Source organism: Equus przewalskii, chromosome 16, assembly GCF_037783145.1.
Source record: "Equus przewalskii isolate Varuska chromosome 16, EquPr2, whole genome shotgun sequence".
Lineage (NCBI taxonomy): Eukaryota > Metazoa > Chordata > Mammalia > Perissodactyla > Equidae > Equus > Equus przewalskii.
The window spans coordinates 28,157,248-28,175,251 of record NC_091846.1 but is presented as its reverse complement, the minus strand read 5'-3'; the positions used below and the strand labels follow the sequence as shown (position 1 = coordinate 28,175,251).

Sequence of the window (18,004 nt, the reverse complement as noted above, 5' to 3'; positions counted from 1 at the left end):
GACAAATTTCTAAAACTGAAGGAGTCCTCAGGTTGAAAATGCATACCAAGTCCTGAAGAAGATATCTAAAAACAAAATCCACCTATATACAAACCAATAATGCAAACATCACTGAAAAAAGAAAATAGTAAATTACTATAGAGAAAATCTATAAAGGAATAATAATGAGACTGACTGCAGACTTCTAATCACCAGCAGTAGATGCTGGAAGGTAATGGAATAGTAACTTCAAGGTGTGGGAGTCAATAATTGCCAACTTAGAACTCCTTAGCTGGTGAAATTATGATTCAAGAACGTGAGAGAAAATAAAATGAGAGTGAAATACAAAGACGTAGAGAATTTTACTCACAGATATGAAGAAAAAAATACTAAAGAATGTACTTCACCGAGACATAAATTGAGCCCAGAAGGAAAGAATAGGATTTAAAAAAAGCAATAGTAGGGAAAAACATTGATAACATGTGTTATAAAAATTAATTAAATAATAACTATAAAAGTAGTAATGATAATGACTAATACAGTGGGGAATTGGAAAATAAGAGGGAATTAAAAAAATACAAAACAGAAATACACAGTTTATACGAGAGGAACTTGGGAGTTAAAGTGTTTTATTTACTTTGTTTATTTGTTTAAGATTATCTTTAAACGTTATCTTTAAAGGAAGTGGATGAAGATATTGATTAATCTTAGATGTTAAGCGTATATGTTAGTATTTTAAGGGTGACCACTAAGAATTGAAATAGAAGAGAAATTCCAAATCAGTACAAGTGTTTAGAAAAAGGGGGAAAACTAAAGAAAATTCAACTAATAGAATGGAAAGCAAGAAAGGAGAAACAAGAAGCAAAGAAAAGGAAAGTTAAATAAATATGAAATGAGATGGTGGTAATAAATCCAAAGATGGCAATCATAATGTGACAGAGAGTGCTAGTTTTCACCAAAATCTGTTTTCGGTTTTCCATGATAACAGAGCTGTGGTTGGGACATGGCTGTCCAACTAGTGGCCTCATTTTCCTGCTCCTTTGCTGCTAAATGTGACCATGTGACTAAGTGCTAGCCAATGGGATATGAGCAGATGAGAAGTGTGTCACTTCTGGGTCTAAACCTTAAGTAGTTGGGCTTATGCTCCTTCACGCTCTCTTCTCTTGTGCTGGAACTCCCTAATCAGCTTCTACTGGGCAGATAAAGACAATACCCTAGGGGATGGAATAGTAATATGGGACAAAGGAGCCACCCAACAACCTGGACCACTTATCCTAAGACTATTTCATGAGAGAGATACAAACATCGCATTTAGAAGGGGAGGCTGGGAGGAAGGATCTGTTTCTTACAACAGTCTTTACCCTAATTAATTTACATAATAAATGGAAACTGATTAATGTAGACTACTTAAAGGCAAACTCAGAAAGAGATAATATCGAAATTTAACAGTTATTTATGACACACTTAAAACATAATGACTCAGAATGGTTGAAAATAAAGAGATGGAAAGATATATACTAGGCAACCTCTAACAAAAAGAAAGCTATTATGTCATACAAAATAAACTTGAGGTGAAAAACAATGGACAGATAAACATAATAAACTTAACTGGGCAAACTGGGTTATAGTCCTGGATTTGCAATTTACAGAGTGGAACCTTGGGTAAATTGCTTTATTGTTTTCTAGTTTCAGTTTGCACCTCTATAAAAGATGATAACATATTATTTGCAGAATGGTGAGATAATGCATGGGAAATTGATTTTCTATAGCCATAAAAATATAACTCAAATTCTATCACATAATTAATTCATTTATCATTAACTGACACCTACGCGTCAGAAACTGTATTGAGAACTAGGAAGATGGAGGTAAGGCAGTCATAATATTTGTCATCAGAGAGATTGTATGTAAAAAATGAGGTTAATAACGTCTTCTGAGGCATTATGCTGGGGGGTGGGGTGCATTTAGTCTAGAGAGAGTAGCCAGTTCTAACCTGCAGCAGGGTCAAAAAAGATTTCTTAGGTTGAATCTTGAAAGATGAGTAGGTGTTTGGACTGGTTGAATAAGAGGAAGGATATTCCACGAGAGGGCACAGCATAAAAATAAGTGGCCTGGTAGGGAACTGCATGTGAGGAACTCAGAGTGTTTGATGAGACCGGAGAAATAGATACTGGCTAAGACAGTGGGAGTTCAACCTGTAGGTAACGGGAAGCCATTTAAAGGGCTTATCCAGGGAATGACTTGCTCAGTTTTGTATTTTAGAAGGTTTACTTTGGCCACAATGTGGGAGATGACGGTGGTGGTGGGTGAGGTGTGACCAGCTTGGAGGCAGCGAGACTAATAAGGAAAGTAATCCATTGTTTTGGGGGCTTGAAATAAAGGGCCTGAAACCAGGGCAGAGCAGTGAAGTGGAGGGCAGGTGACAGACAGGAACATCTAGTGCATGGAAAGGGCAATGGGAGGGAGAAGGAGGAGCCTGGGACAATTTTCAGGTTTCTCCTCAGGGTGACTAGATGGATTGTGGAGACATTTACTGGGAATGAGACTTGAGAGAAAAGCCAGCTGGCAGGAAAGCTAACTTCTGTTTTAGTCAAGCTGAGTTTAAGGCCCATGGGATGTCTGAGTAGAGACTTCTGGTAAGAAATTGGCTTTCCAGATTGGAGAGCTGGGATAGCGATAGACATTTGTCAGTTATCAGCACATGGTTGGTATTTGAAGTCATGGGGGGTGGGGGTCTGGGTAGACCAGGCAGCACTGGAAACAGACCAAGGGCAGATTATTTAAGCCCTCCGACATGTGAGAGATGGCAAACGGGCTGAGCAAGAAGTGGTTAGAGAACTGGAGGCTGAAGTGTCCCCGGGGCCAATGGAAGGGCTAGTTTCAAGGAAAAAGTCTGGTCCCCAGTGACAAATGCTCCAGATAGGGTAAGTAAGAAGAGAATTGGGACGGGGATGGGGGGCGGGGGACGACCACTCAACCCATTGCCCACTGGTTTAGGGAATTTTAAAGCCACAGGTGACCTTTGTCAGGGTCGCCTCAGAATAGTGGGCAAAGAAGTCGGTTTGCGGGTAAGAAGGAGAGGTAGATTAAGAAATGGATGTGAGAGTAATGAGAACAAGCGTCTGTCTCTCAAAGAGCTTGGCTGTGGGATTGTGCCGACTGGAGGCAGACTGGATCCAGTGTTTTTAAATTTTCAGATTGTTTTAAAAATGTGCGAATGTGTTTGACATGATTAAGGGCCGTGGGAAGATGCTGATCGATGGAGCCCGAAAGTCCAGAAGAGGGAATAACCTGTGAAAAGCAATTCTTGTATTAGAACTAGACGGAAACCGTCTTCGATTCCAAAAAGATGATCGGAAACTCCATTTGAAACGTTGGTTTCAACGGGTGGTAGGAGGTGACCTGCCATTTATTGTGCACTCCCTGCAAGCCAGTCCCTTGCCCTAATTTGAATGCATGCTCGAATTGGAAGGCAGATCCACTCCTGAGGCGGCTTTCTTTCCACGAAACCGTTAATCACTAAAAATGAATAAAAGAAGCACTCCCTCAAGCTTAACCCCTCTTGCAGATGCTAACCCATCCGCAATCTTTTTAACATCACCGAGAATAGACCCCTCCTGGGGCAGCTGGTTCACGAGCGGCTCCGGAGAGCCGTCATCTCCCCTGCTCTGGTGAAGTCGGTGACTGTCCACCGGGATTTCGTTCAGCCTCAGCGCCCAGAGGCGGGGAGGTGCCTGCAGCGCGGGCAGCCAGCGTTTGGAGGAAGGCGGGCGCTAGCGGCAGGCATCGGGAGAGGGAGACGGGGAGAGGGGCGCTGGCAGGCGTCTCCCGGGAAGCGCGGCCACCGCCGCTCCCGTCGCCAGCGCGTCGGCCGGACCAGCCCGGGCTTTCCCCGCCGCTCCCGGCGGCGACTCGGCGCCCGGCCCCGGGGGAGGCCGTTCCTGTCCGCCCGGCTGCCCGGTGCCCGTGACCACCCGGCGGCCGCTTTCGGTTCCGCGCCTTATAAGGCCTGACAGGGGGGTCACGTGCGTCCCGGGCCGCCCGCCGGGAGGAGGGGGCGGCGGGGGGAGGGCGGGAAGCCGGGAGGAAAAGGGGAGGGAGCCGGGGGCGGAGGAAGGAGCCGGGGGCGGATTCTGCAGCCGTGGGAGGCGGCGGCGGCGGCGGCAGTGGGGAGCGGACCGCTCCGAGCTGGACCGAGGAGGAGGAGGAGGTGGAGGAGGAAGGGACCGGCGCGGGGGCGGGAGCGCAGCGCGGCGGAAGCCGGAGACGGCGGGAGGGCCGGGGCGGCGGCGGCGGCCAAGAGGACCGCGGCGAGGGACGCGCATCCAGCGGCCCCGGCGGCGGCGGCGGCGGCGGGGGTCCGGGTCGGCGCGCCCGGGCGGCTGGCGGGCGCGGGCCGGTGCGATGGAGCCGCAGCACGTGCGCCCCGCGCCCGGCGTCCGCAGCCCCGCCTGGGAGGAACCGGTGGGTACAGCGCCCGCGCCCACCCCCTCTCACTTCTCTGCTCCTCCCGCCTGGACCGGGTTCCGTTCAGGAAATGGCCCGGGATGAGGTCCGCAGCTGCTTCCCAGCCGGGGCAGCGCTTCCTCCGCCGCCCGGGCTCCTCCTCGCGCGCCTCCCGGAGCGCTTTGTCCGGCCCGCTGAGGCTCTCCCCGAGGGGCCGCTGGCGAGCCGCTCAGGTTTCCGTGCTTCAGCGACTTCTCAACTTTTTCCTTGATTTTACAGCGCGGGGGGTAGGGAGGGGGAGAAGAGCGACCCAGGCTGTGGGGTCAGCGTGGCGAGCTCGGAGGAGACCGGGCTTCCCTCCTGAGACCGCGCCCTGGCGGTCACCTGGGCACGCAGGTTCCGAAGGATCGCCGCTTGGGGAGGCTCAGCGCGGCTTGCAGACCGGAGCCACGCCTCCGACTCCTGCTCGCCGCTCAAGCCCCGGGCTTTTCTAGGGTTCAAGGGTTTGGCCAGGGATGCGGAAAGCTAACCTCGATTTCCCTTCACATGCCATGCGGAGGTTGGGCAACTTTGGGGACCGAGAGTAGCGTGTGCGTGTGTATTGTGTGTGCCAGGATAGGGAGGAGGAGACCGGGGGGCTTTGGATTTGTTCCCTCAAACTCCTCCAACTTCCTTCTTTCTTGCAACTCAGTCAGTCAGAACCATCTCACATCCCTCTGGGGATTCTACCCCGGAATCCCCGTCCCACTCAGCGCTCTGTAATCCTGTGTGGGCTGCCTTTTCCCTGGCATCGAATTATTTGGCTCTCCAAGCCCTGCTTCGATGTTTGCTACTCTGTCTTGGTTGACATTCTTGAACCTATCTGAAAAGCCTCGTCCGAAGTTTCTGGCCCCATCCGTGTTCGGTTCAACGTGTTCGGATGCTGTTTTCCCAGAGACTCCGCGTGTCTGCTCAGGCTGGCCCCTCCCTGTTGAGAGCTTCTAGGTCAGTGCCAGGCTTGGTTTTCCTTTTTCTTTTCTGATAGGTACACTCCTGGCTCCTTTGCCCAGAGTGTATTTCTCTGCCTCCTGTTTCCCAACCTTTTCAGAAGTGTCCTTCGACTCTGATCCCTCTGTATCTGCAGCTGTCTGTGCTTTTGTAAATTTGAACATGTTGTTAGGTTTTGCATCTGCTCTTATTTCTCCTATTGTGGTTATCCCTGGGGATTAAATTATTTTTGAAATTAAAAATCCAGTTCGGTTTGAAGTTTAAATCAAAGATCATTGAGAACTAAATTCAGTGACCTGGTTTTGTTACTTTTTTACTTTAAACTCTCCTATATGAGGTCCCTTTTGAACCTGGATACTTTAAGCCAACACCAATGACAATGAAAAATACCCGGTTATGTGACTTTTACTCTAAGGTGCTGAGGCCCGGAGTACTGTGCCTAGAAAAATAGAAACATTTTGTTTTTTGCTTTACCTCTCAAAGTGATGAAAATGGAAATGCTCATTTATTAGCTTTTAAAATTAGACCCCTGATGGAAGTATATGAATGACCTGTGATGCTTTATCCAGACTGTAGAACTCTTCTGAAAAAATGAGACTTACTTCCTTTAAACACTGAAGGCTTTTTTATTTATTCGACAGATATTTTTTCCAGCGCCTCCCAGTACTGTTGGATATAGCAGTTGTTAACAACACAGATAGAAATTCTCGCAGAATGTACACGCTTCCTTTTTTTTTTTGAGAGGAGAGATAGGGACTTTTATTTTTTTTGTACATTCTTGACTAAACAGAATCCTCTTGTTTCATATATGTTAATGGTTTACATTCAGATAGTCCCCAAAACATCTTCAGTGATCTCAGGTATGTGGGATAAAATGATACTGCGGACAAAGTGATTTGAAACCCTGTGGTGGTACATGCATGACCACAAAGTCCAAGAACTAATAAAGGGAATTCTCATTTAAGTTCTTAAAAAAGATAAGTTATCCAAATTATTGAAAAGTGGTGTATAGAAGAAAAGAGGAGGGATAAATTACGGAAAAAGGAGCATTTAAATATTAATTATTTCAGACATTTAGAGCTAAGGGGAGAAATATCAGCCTAATCTAAGAAAGTTTTGAATAGACACAGTATCCTTCAAAATCAGGGATTCTTGAACTTTTCTTGGGTCGATGATCCCTTTAAGAATCTAATCAAAGCTATAGACTCTCTTTCTCCCCAAAATGTACCTGTGCAACATACATATGAGATTTCAAGGGAATCCCAGAGTTCCTGAAGCCCAATCTATAGACCCTCAAAGACCTTGGGTTAAGAACCTCTGCTTTGATTTGGGCTCCATTTTGCGGTTATTTAAAATCTGCTTTTTGAATGCAAATATAGGCAACTTTAATACTTTACCATAAAGGTGCCCTGATTTACATCTATGAAAAGAAATATTCAGCATTGAACAGGCAATATTCACATTACACAGATCCTGTTGCATTTTCCCTTATTGTGTATAACAACATGCATGGAAGGATTCACTCTCCTCTTTCCTTTTTGATGGAACCTAAAACCTGATGCTATGATTCTACATGGAACTATTCAGACAGAACAGAAAAAAATCTCAGGAATTGACGCTGGGTAGTCGTGAAGAGAACAGCACTTCTGGCTTGAAATGTGCCCATGTCTGGAGCTGAGAGGCAGCTGCTGGACATTCTTTGTATTTGGAGATGAAATGAAGTTATTTAGTTAAGTGAGGGCATTTAAATAAACTGTTAGTCTTATCATTACTCCGGCTAGGGCAATGGGCCTAAAAGAAGATAAATGTTAGCATTCAGGTTTCTGTGTATTTTCTTTAATGCTAGCTTTGGAATGTAATCAAATCAATGGAAATAGGGGCATTACTTAAATTTTGAACCAATTAAGAAATATTTTGGTGGTGGGAATAGGTGGGCAGGAAGATATTTAGTCAAAAACCCCTTACTCATAGGTAATATCCTGGGGGGAAAAGGGTGGTTAGAATTCTAGCCAAAACTTAAAAAGCATTGGGAGTATTTACAAAGCAGTTCTTAGACAGTGGGGGAATACTAGAGTACATTTTGCTTACTAAAATTTTTTATTGTCAAATGACTTTTATATAGTTGCCTCTGATGAAACTATTCAGAACTAATGGGAAATTAGGAAGGGAAAGAGTTTCAAAAGAAAATGTACCAAAATACAAATTAGAAGTTCTAAGTAAAGTATATTTATGCATTGGGTCTAAAGGATGAAAAGTTTTTGCCTTAGGTACTGGAATGACCATATGTACATGCCGTTGATATCACAGTCTCAAAGTCTTTTTTGTTCAGGTAACAAATAAGGAAATTCTAATAAAGTCTTGAATGTTAAATTCTAAATATGTAACAGATCGTGTATCATGGAAGTACGTTAAAGTTTGAAGGAAAGCAGGCCTGTCCTTGTTCAACCTGCGCTGCTCTTTGGTTCCTAACCCAGTGGTTAGGAACGTGAATGCTGGAACATGACTGTTCTTAAAGTGCCTGCTTGGGTTCTTCAGGTCATAAACGTGGACTTCTACATGTTTATCATATGATATGTAATGTAGAACCGTAGAACATAAGGGATTTAAAAGTTGCAAATGGACATTAAACCTTTTTTGTAATGAGTAGTGATCAATAATAAGAATATAATTCAAAGTATCTCTGTAGATAATGACATGCTAATGTTAAAAAAGTTGGTACCAGAATGAGAATTAGCTGTGACTTACACATCTTCAGTATAATAGGTTTTTTTTTTTAAAAAAAAATGGGGCTGGAAGCCCTATTAAGCAGAAACCTAGTTTAGTGATAGCTTCTCCTATTTCCATTTCATCCTGAATGCAGTGTTTACATGGCTTGTGTCCAAGTTTTTAACGGTGTGTTTGCGATGTATGTTCCAAACAAAGATTTCAAAGTAACGATAATAAAAGAAATATGTAAGACACATCTAAGAAATTACTTGAAAATCTGAAAACACCAAGTAAGGAAAAAGTCAAGGAAGTCTTGTAAATCAAAGAATGTAATATACCATATATTTGAAATGTGTTTCAGTTGCCATTTTGAGCTACATTAAAATGGTTGAAAATATTGAGCTCTTGACATTGCTATTACATTTTTAAGGGAAGTGAAGTGCATTGCAGGTATCCAATATACGGATTGGATGTTCATTCTGGAAACTTCTAATTTACAGATAAGACCTAGGAAGGAGCTAGTGGGTCAGGAACTTAAATTAGGGATTACTTGAAACAGTCTCCTTAGAAGAAATGATTGAAGAAAAGAGGGTTTTTCATGAGCTGCCTTTTGTGGGAAATGAAGTGACCTTCCTTCATTTGCCTACGCAGTATTTCACTCTGAGTGTTCTAGATGCTAGGGAAATTGTAGAACCCGGATCGGTTATTTAGCATGAGCAGGCTAAGACTGGCTGTGCTTTCAAAGTCACAACCAAGTTTGAGAACTTGTTACATGAGTCTTCGAAGAGCAGGGGTAACTGTGAGGTTAAACTTTTATCAAGCAATGAATACCTTTATTTTGAGGTATTCATGAAGACCAGTTCTTGCACGTGAAACTCTTTTAAAGTATCTGTACGCAATCAGTGTTTGAATCAGAGTATTCAGTCCACTTCTTAAGCTCACAGAATAGGCATGGGCATTAAACAGTGCCTTTCAGTTTAATCACTCTGCCTGGATTCTGGAAAATGTTCCTACAGGTATATAAAACTTGAAAGTCTAAAGTCTGAATAGAAACACGATAATTGAGAACTAACTTTTGTTATATAGTGAAGTAAAGTGAATAGAACATTAGAATAGTAATCACCTGATTTTGACTTTGGTCCCAGCTGGTGATTTTGGGTCTCAGTTTCTTTACATTAAAAGACATGTCTGAACTAAGTTTATTCTTTCCAAAGGCCCTTTATTAGGTGTTCTTGTTTACACTGCCAAACCATTGGACTGGTCAGTGACCAAACAGTTAGGTTGGGATAAAGGCCATTACTTTGATTATTTTTTCTCTTAAAGAATTCCTTTCATAGCAATATGTTCTTTGTAGATACAGAATTACATATTTACAGAGCCATAGGGCTCAAAGTTTATTTTGCCCCACTTCTTCCCTTCCTAAAGAATACAGCTGAGAAGTAGCCTCTATCAATTAGTATTACATCACAGCAATCTCCTAGCTTTGAAGATTCAAGCCAACTAGCACATTTTACATTTTAATGAATTTAATCTACAACGTGGATATCCAGTATTGGGATTGCATATTGTTTCTTAAAATCTCTTAGAACTGTTAGTTCTGACACAGCAATCAAATTTTTGAGAGTAAGACTGCAACTAAAAAAAACCCCAATAGATTCTTAGTTTGGAGGACCCTTAAAAGTCATGCCAGCTGAAAAAAATAGAAGGGCATGTCAACTGAAAAGATACAAGTGGGTACTGAAGGGCATGAACACGCCAAAGAGCTTGAATGCTTTACCGAAGTGTGAAGAGACTCCACAGTCTGGCAGGGACTTTTTGCCCTACTTAAAAATACAGCTACCACCACTTTGCAGTTCTCCCTAGACGACAAGAGGAATCAGTCATTTTAGTATCTTCTCCCCCCAGCCCTCCCACACCTTGCAGGGGCTCTTTGACGTTGAGCGTGCACAACCCGCCGCAAGGCTGCTATTCCCAGGTGTCTGCTTAACCAACCAGCTCCCATGGGACGGGTTGTGAGTGGTGCCTGCAGCCTGTTGATCCCATTTCCTCCTGCTCTAGTCCGGGTTAGGGAGTGGCTCTCCCAGGACTTCCAGTGTTTTCGTGCTCTGGCACTGGTATTCACACGGCTCCGGTGCATTGTTTCCTTCCAGGCTGTCTCGGTTAGCGCTTCGGCTTAGACATTTATTTTGCATTCTATCGTCTCTGGCTGCCTGTACTTTCTTGTTTCTGCGCTCTCTCCACGCCCTTCCCAGTTTCCTGTTAGCCATAGGGATCGCTCTTTCTGAACGAAAAGTTCTCAGAGCGGAGTGGAACCTCCCGGAAAATGCTCTCCTCTTCCGTGTGCGCCGGATGGGGGTGGGGGTGGGCCAGAAACTAAACGCCACGGTCGGGAGCGCTGAAAGCACTCGAACCCCAAGGCAGAGAAGGGAGAGGTATGGTTAATCGGGAAAGGGCTAGGGGCTCGTGAGACAGACAGGGGCAGCGCCCATCCATCTCGGGGGCAGAGGGGACTTTTATTCAGCGGGATCTGAGCGGCGAGGCCCAAGTCTGGAGACATTCTGGGTCCAGGAGGTGGCGGGGTGCACCCAAGGGAGTCGGGAGGAAGCTCTAGGTTCTCTTTCTACTCCAGGGGCCGTTTTGGTCCCTGCTGCCCATGCACCGAAAGAGGGAGCATCGCCACTGCCGGGCCTGCAGGGGTTGGCTGCGGAGGTTTCTTGTCTCCCCTGCCCTCTCGTCCAGCCTGGAGACCCCAGACCTTAGGGGCAGGGGGAGGTTGTCCCTAGCCCTCTGTCACTCCCATCCTCTGTACCCGTACTGGTCGTATTCTGGGTCAGGAACCCTGTAATATCCCGGGTCTGGGTGTGCAGGGGTCCCGGGCGGGCCGGGGTCTGCATCCCCTGAGCCCCGGAGCCGGGCGGAGGAGCCTGGGGGGCCCTGCCGGGAGGGCGTCTGATCCCCCGCGACCCTTCCCCCGCGGGGGCGGCCGGGGGAGCGGAAGATGGCGGCGGCAGCGGGGCGCGGGGCTCCGGGCCCCGCTCGAGCAGAACCCACCCCCTGACCGCCGCCGCCGCCCCCGCCGGGCGGTGCTGTGTCCCCGCAGGACTCCGAGAGGATGGCCGGGGCCGGCGGCCAGCACCACCCTCCGGGCGCCGCAGGAGGAGCGGCCGCCGGGGCCGGAGCCGCGGTCACCCCCGCCGCTGCCTCGGCGGGGCCCGGAGAGGATTCGTCCGACAGCGAAGCGGAGCAAGAGGGACCCCAGAAGCTGATCCGCAAAGTGTCCACCTCGGGGCAGATCCGGACCAAGGTGAGGCGGGCCCGAGGGCAGCGCCCAGGGCGGGAGGCGGCGCGGCGGGGAGCGGAGAGAGGGCGCCCGGGGCGCAGGGAGCGCGCCGGCGATCCCGGGACCGTGGGGCCGCGACGTGGGGGCGGGGCCCGGCCGGGGGCGGGGCCGGCGGGGGCTGGACCGCGGCGCTGCAGGAAGGGATTCCCGGGTGGCGCGCCGGGGGCCGCCGGGCTGGGCTCCCGGGGAGTCCAGCAGGCAGAGGTGGAGGAGAAGGGAACCAGCGGCTCGGCGGGAGCGTGGGAAAAAGCTGCGGCGCTGTTGAGGGTTCCCGCTCGGGGCACTTAAAAGAAGCGTTTTGTTTTTTGTCCGCCCTGCCGTGCAGTGGTTCGGTAGAGTCTGTGCGTTGAGCAGGGAGCGGAGTGCAGGCCGACCAGTCAGAGCTGCAGGGAGCCCGCCACGTTCCCTTCCCGCGGGCAGCAGCCTGCTCCTCCCCTGCCCCACTCTGAGAGGGTGGGTGGGGAAGGAACACCGGGCAGCCCCTTTGCCCTCTGCTGCCGTTTGGAAGAGGCTACACCAGTCGTAAAGGATGCTGGCGGTTAACCGCACCCTGCGTGGCCGAAACAGCAGGCCAGGCTTTCGCGTCGTAGGTTCCCACTGAGTGCAGAGTTCAGATCTTACCAACGCACCCATGGTTATTTTTAATAATGACAAGTAACCTTTTTGTGCTATCTGGTGATTAGCATGCTGTGTTACTCTTGTTTATATAGCAGGGACTCTTAACCTGTGAAGGCTCAAAGTTGAGAGTTTTAATTTGATCGTGAACATATATATAGAAAATGCTCATGACTGAAGATTATTTATGTATTCTAATTTTCGTTAAATTTAAAAAATCGTCGCGCAGAGAGGCTGTTATCACTGGGGGACTTTAACAAGGAATTTGAAAACGGAACCAATAAAATTATTGGATTTGTGTGCTCTGTAAAAATAAATTTGCAAAAGTGAATTCATTCTATACCTATTTTTATGAGAATTTGTTTTCTAAGGTCAATGGATCCCTATATGAAAGTAGAACTTTTATTATATGCCTATGGATTTGTATTTGTATTAACCTGCCTCCTTATTTTCTAAAGTAAATATGTGTAAGCACACACAGCTGTTAACAGGTGCACTTAGCAAAGAGTCAAAGCTTGCTTCAGTCATTTTTTTGAAGTGCACATTTTGTAACTCCTTTTAATAGTGACATTTTTTAATTTAATGGAATTTGTGACAAATTTAGGATATGGGTTTAATGTATTTTGAGAAGATTGGCTAAACAAGATAGGGACTTTCCTAACAGTAACTTTAGCATTTGAAATCTTAATTTTAAAAAAGTTCATAAAACTGTTAATGGTGGGCAAAATGACAGGTTTTAAAAAAATGTGTACTTTATGTAGTCATATAAAATGGTTAAAATTCCATGCATACTTATATCAAGATTGACCAGTAAGTTTATACTGTTTGAAAGAAAATTTGGAAATGGCTCTAATTTGAATTGAGTCAAGACAAAGGACAGATCGTTGGGAGTACCACTGAAATTTGTAGGTTTCATGAACTCATGGTAATAGCTAAGATTATACTCCTTAAATTTGATATTATCTGTGATTTGGGGTCAAGCATGTTTATCCAGACTAGGAGTATTTCAAAAAGCACGTTTATTTATTGGTTTTCCGTTTAACTTTCTAGTAAAAATATTTAGCACGTACATTTTGCCATCATTAGAGATAATTAGTGATCATTAAATGAAATGTTTCTTAAATTTCCAAAGATGTGTTGAATTTCAGAAATTCCGCATTTTATACTCGCTTATACAAGTGCAGATAAGTTCATCAACGTTTTCATATATGAACATCTGAGATCAGCCCCAACTTCCCTGCTTTTCCCCACCCCCTGTCCAGACTGTTCATATCTGCTACAAATTTCATCAGTTACATCTCTTATCACATATACAGATTTTCCTCGACTTATGATGGGTTTAACTCCTTCTAAAGCTATTGTAAGTCAAAAATGCATTTAATACACCTAGCCTACGGAACATCAACATCGTAGTTTAGCCTAGCCTACCTTAAAAGTGCTCAGAACACTTACATTTGCCTGCAGTTGGGAAAAATACAAACACAAAGCTTATTTTATAATGAAGTGTTAAATATCTCATGTAATTTATGGAATACTATACTGAAAATGAAAAGCAGAATGGGTGTATGGGTACAGATGGTTCTGAGTGTATCTGTTCTTTACCCTCGTCATCACGTGGCTGACGGGGAGCTGTGGCTCATTGCCGGGGCCAGCATCACGAGGGAGAATCCTGCAGCATATCGCTAGCCAGGGGAAAGAGAAAAATTCAGAATTCAGAGTACGTTTCTACTGAATGCATATGGCTTCCACACCATTGTAAGGTCAAAAAATTGTAAAATGCTTAAGTCGAACCATTTTGTAAGTTGGGATCGTCTGTCTTGATTATCAGGGAAGAGGTTGAGGACAGTGGAGGAATTCATAGAATGAGAACTGCTAAATTTAACTATTGGTTCTCAGTCTTCAATTAGATCCAGGTAAGAGTTAAGGGAAAAGATCTTTAGAAAAAGACAGATACCCTTTTGAGCTCCTCCGCAGGTGTGTAAGATGGGGAGCCTGGAGGAGAGGGAGACCCCAGGACTGGCCCAAGGCCTAGTTGTTTTTCAGAAAGCATTAGCAGTTCTTGCTCATACAGCCTGAAGATACATCAGGGGACCACTAGTTCTGACAGGTTGTGATTACTAATGGCATCTTCCATCCTGGTGGAATAGCTTGGGATGGTGTGTGTGGCGCATGCACACATACCTACATGCACATATTCACATGCTTACATTATGCATCTATATGCTCTCTTTTTATAAAGGCATTTATGCATAGACAGACATACAGAGGGCCTACAGCAGAGTAAATTGCACATAGAGGTCAAAAAATTTCTTTAGATGAATGTGTATATATTATATTACATGCTTACACATAATGCTTCATATATATGGATATTATTGTTAAAACTTAATACTTACTTAGTTTCTTTTAAGAGCCTTAGGATCATAAAGCTGTTTGGTTTCCAATTTAGGAGTATTTTTCACTCCAAACCAAAGTAACTTAACTAGTTACTAACTTAAGTAATTGCCTTATTTGGAGTGTTCTTTGTTGTGAATACTGGTTAATGTTTTAAATAATTTGAATTTTAGTAAAGAACCTTAAGTTAATTGTGGCATTTGAAAAGTATCCAGACTTTTCTCATTTTTTTGCTGAGGAAGATTCACTCTGAGCTAACATCTGTTGCCAATCTTCCTCTTTTTGTATGTGGACCATCACCACAGCATGGCCACTGACAGACGAGTGGTGTAGGTCTGTGCCCAGGAATGGAACCTGGGCCACTGAAGTGGAGCATGCCCAACTTAAACACTAGGCTGCTGGGGCTGGCCCTATCCAGACTTTTCTTAATTGAAAAAGTAATGCATGCATGTAATAAGACATTCGAACAGTGTGAGAGGATATTCAGTGATGAGAGGGTAAAAGTATGGAAACTATTTGGCAAAATGTATTCAGCGAAAAGTATTTTCTTTCTCACCCCAGACCTTCTAGTCTCCATCTCAGAGACAATTGTTGACATTTTCTTGGTGTGCTTCCAGAAAATTTCTATGCACATACAAGTGTGTGAGTATATGTAATATATTACTTATATTGTATATATATACTTAAGTATGTAGTATTTAAAAAGTACTAAAGGGAACATTCTGTACACATTCTGTGGCTTGTTTGGAGATATAACATGGAGGTCATTTCCTTAACACTTGCATAATCTACCTCATTCTTTTTAATGATAGCAAAGTGTTCCATTATACTAGGTTGAGGTAAGTGAAGTTGCTCTGTCAATAGGTCAAAAATGGTGGAGAGTAGAATGGTGGTTGCCAAGGGCTGGGAGTGGGGGGAAGTGGGGAGATGTAGGGTAAAGGGTACAAGCTTTCAGTTATAAGATGAATAAGTTCTGGGGATCTAATGTACAGCATAGCGACGATAGTTAATAATACTATATTGTATACTTGAAATTTGCTAAGAGGGTGCATCTTAAGCATGCTCAGCGTATTAAAAAAAGGTAACCATGTGAGGTGGTGGATATGTTAATGTAATTGTAATCATTTTATAATGTATATGTCTATCAAATCCACATGTTTTATGCTTTAAGTACAATTTTATTTGTTAATTATACCTTAATAAAGCTGGAAAAAATGGTCAAATATGGGAAATTTCATCTGGTTCAACCTAACATGTTATGTCATCATTTAATTAACCAGTTCTCTGTGGAAGGAAATATGAGTTATTTCAGGACAACACTAATCTCAGCTTTTTTGCAGTGGATATGGTGACTTTTTTTTTCTGCTTTTTCTCCCCAAATCTCCCCAGTATATAGTTGTATATTTTAGTTGTGGCTTCTTCTAGTTGTGGCATGTGGGATGCGACCTCAGCGTGGCCTGATGAGCGGTGCCATGTCCGCGCCCAGGCTTCCACCCAGCGAAACCCTGGGCCGACGCAGAGCGGAGTGCGCAAACTTAACCACTTGGCCACTGGGCCGGCCCCCATATGGTGACTTTTTAAGTAAAGAATAAGACTGGCATGCTTTTAAAATTAGTGTGATTTAATAAAATCCTCGTGTACATTTTCGTACCCTCCTCACATCCCCACCTTGTATGCTCTTGGTTCCCCTTTTCATTTTCTCTTTCCCTGCCCCGCCCCCCTCCCCCCTCCAGTTTCTTCGTCCTTGCTGTCCTCTCAGCTATTTTTCTCTTTCTCTGGTTTTCACTTTTTTTTCCTTTCTCTGTCTCAGCTAAGTGGAATTTCAGGCAGTTTCACCTAGTTACCCAGGTGCTAAACACTAGACAATTTTATGGCTGCCTCTATTTCCCCAAAGGGAAAAAAAATTCGCTCATATACAAAAGCGGAAATTGTGCTGATATGGAGAAGCCAAAGGGAGCTGTAACTCATCATCTCTTCCTCTCTCTTTACTCTTGGCCGTTATTCCTGAATTCTTAGTCCTGTCTCAAGGAGGAGGTTGGTTTTGCATTCTGATTTACTCTTGTAGAGAAGTTCACAGTATCTACTGAGAATGAGACATTCTGAAACAACACTAATATAACTCAGACCAGCTTGGTTTTGAACATGAATGTGAAGGACACTTTGTTTGCTTTTTGTTGGCCCATGAATACTGTAGTCTTTCATTCTGAAGGGAATGGCTGGAGGAACCTTGGTCAGGTTTGTAGACTAGGGATGTTCAACCGTCATAAGCTGAATGGTATAAACAAATGGGAACCATCTCAATGACTTTTTCTGACATTGACTCATCTCAGCCAAGGTCTTGAAGCTTCATATGTCAAAAATACCTCCTAAAAGGTTTATTATGCTCTCATTTATTTTTTGACATTTATGTACTTCCTACAGTTAATTTTGAATATCCATAAATGAATCTTTAAGTTTAGGTAAAACATAACCTAAACACTGAAAAGATATTCAGAACTTCGCAACATTATGTCTGGATTAAGACATCTCTTTAAGGACATTAAGAAAAGAATAATCACCACTTTCTTCGATCAGTATCTTGATTTTACTTTAACATGAAGGGTATATAAATAAACTCTTACACCTTTATGGTGAGGCAATATATGGAAATATTGATTTATATTTTTCACTGCTTTATGAGTTGCAATTTGTGCAATTAAAACATTATCTTTCACCATAAACATCAGATGGAGTAGGCTAGGGAAGGCTTGCTCAGTGTTTTTCAAATTGTAGGTGGCAGCTCATTAGTGGGTCATGATCGTTCCCATCCAGCATTTAAAACAGAAACAGAATAGATTAGAAAATATTTAAAATTTTTACCCACAGTTCTGGGTGGAAACATTGGGTTGGGTAATGATCCATATAGGATGAGAAACAGAAACATGGCCAGAAGATTGTTAAGAAATGAGAATAAAGTAATGTTGTCAAGTGTATTGTTTGGAAACTCAATACGATACGAGAGGCGAGGAGGAACTTTTATATTTTGTTATGTGATGAGCAGGAAGATATCTTGAATAATAAGAATAATTAACATTCTTCTAAGGCAGAAGTTGGCTAACATTTTCTGTGAAGGTCCAAACAGTAATTATTTTAAGCTTTGTAGGCCATAAACTTTGTGTCACAGTTACTCAGCTCTGCTGTTGGAGTATAAAAACAGCCAGAGACAATACTTGAGTGAATAAGTGTGGCTGCGTTCCAGGAAAACTTTAAGGACACTGCAATTTGAATTTCATGTAATTTTCTTGTGTTAAGAAATATTATTTTTCTTTTTTAAAAAAAGCCATCTAAACATGTAGAAAATTTCTTAGCTCATGGGCTGTACAAAATCACATGCTGGAAGGATATGGCCAATGGCTTTGGCTTGTGGGCCACAGCTTGCTGACCTCCTTCTGAATGGTGGAAAATGGTCTGGTTAGGTTTGCAAAGCACTCCAAAATTAAGGTGCTGCTGAATGTGATCAGCGTTCAAGGGACCAAATAAAGCTAGATTTCAAAAATC

The 18,004-nt window shown here is 44.1% G+C and overlaps 1 protein-coding gene across 6 annotated transcripts in view; it reads left to right on the top strand.

Annotated features, from left to right (window-relative positions):
- Nucleotides 1-4,220: 4,220 nt before the first annotated feature.
- Nucleotides 4,221-18,004, top strand: part of DGKH (diacylglycerol kinase eta) — a 175,313-nt gene continuing 161,529 nt past the window's right edge. For 2 of the 6 annotated variants that reach the window (XM_070578389.1, XM_070578387.1), the window contains exons 1-2: nucleotides 4,221-4,443; nucleotides 11,219-11,422. In XM_070578389.1, the coding sequence (XP_070434490.1) occupies nucleotides 4,384-4,443; nucleotides 11,219-11,422 (264 nt within the window). In that variant the 5' untranslated portion in view covers nucleotides 4,221-4,383. Of the gene's footprint in view, nucleotides 4,444-10,242; nucleotides 10,551-11,218; nucleotides 11,423-18,004 lie in introns of those variants that run through there. The other 4 variants (XM_070578390.1, XM_070578392.1, XM_070578391.1 and 1 more) reach the window with 2 other exon arrangements.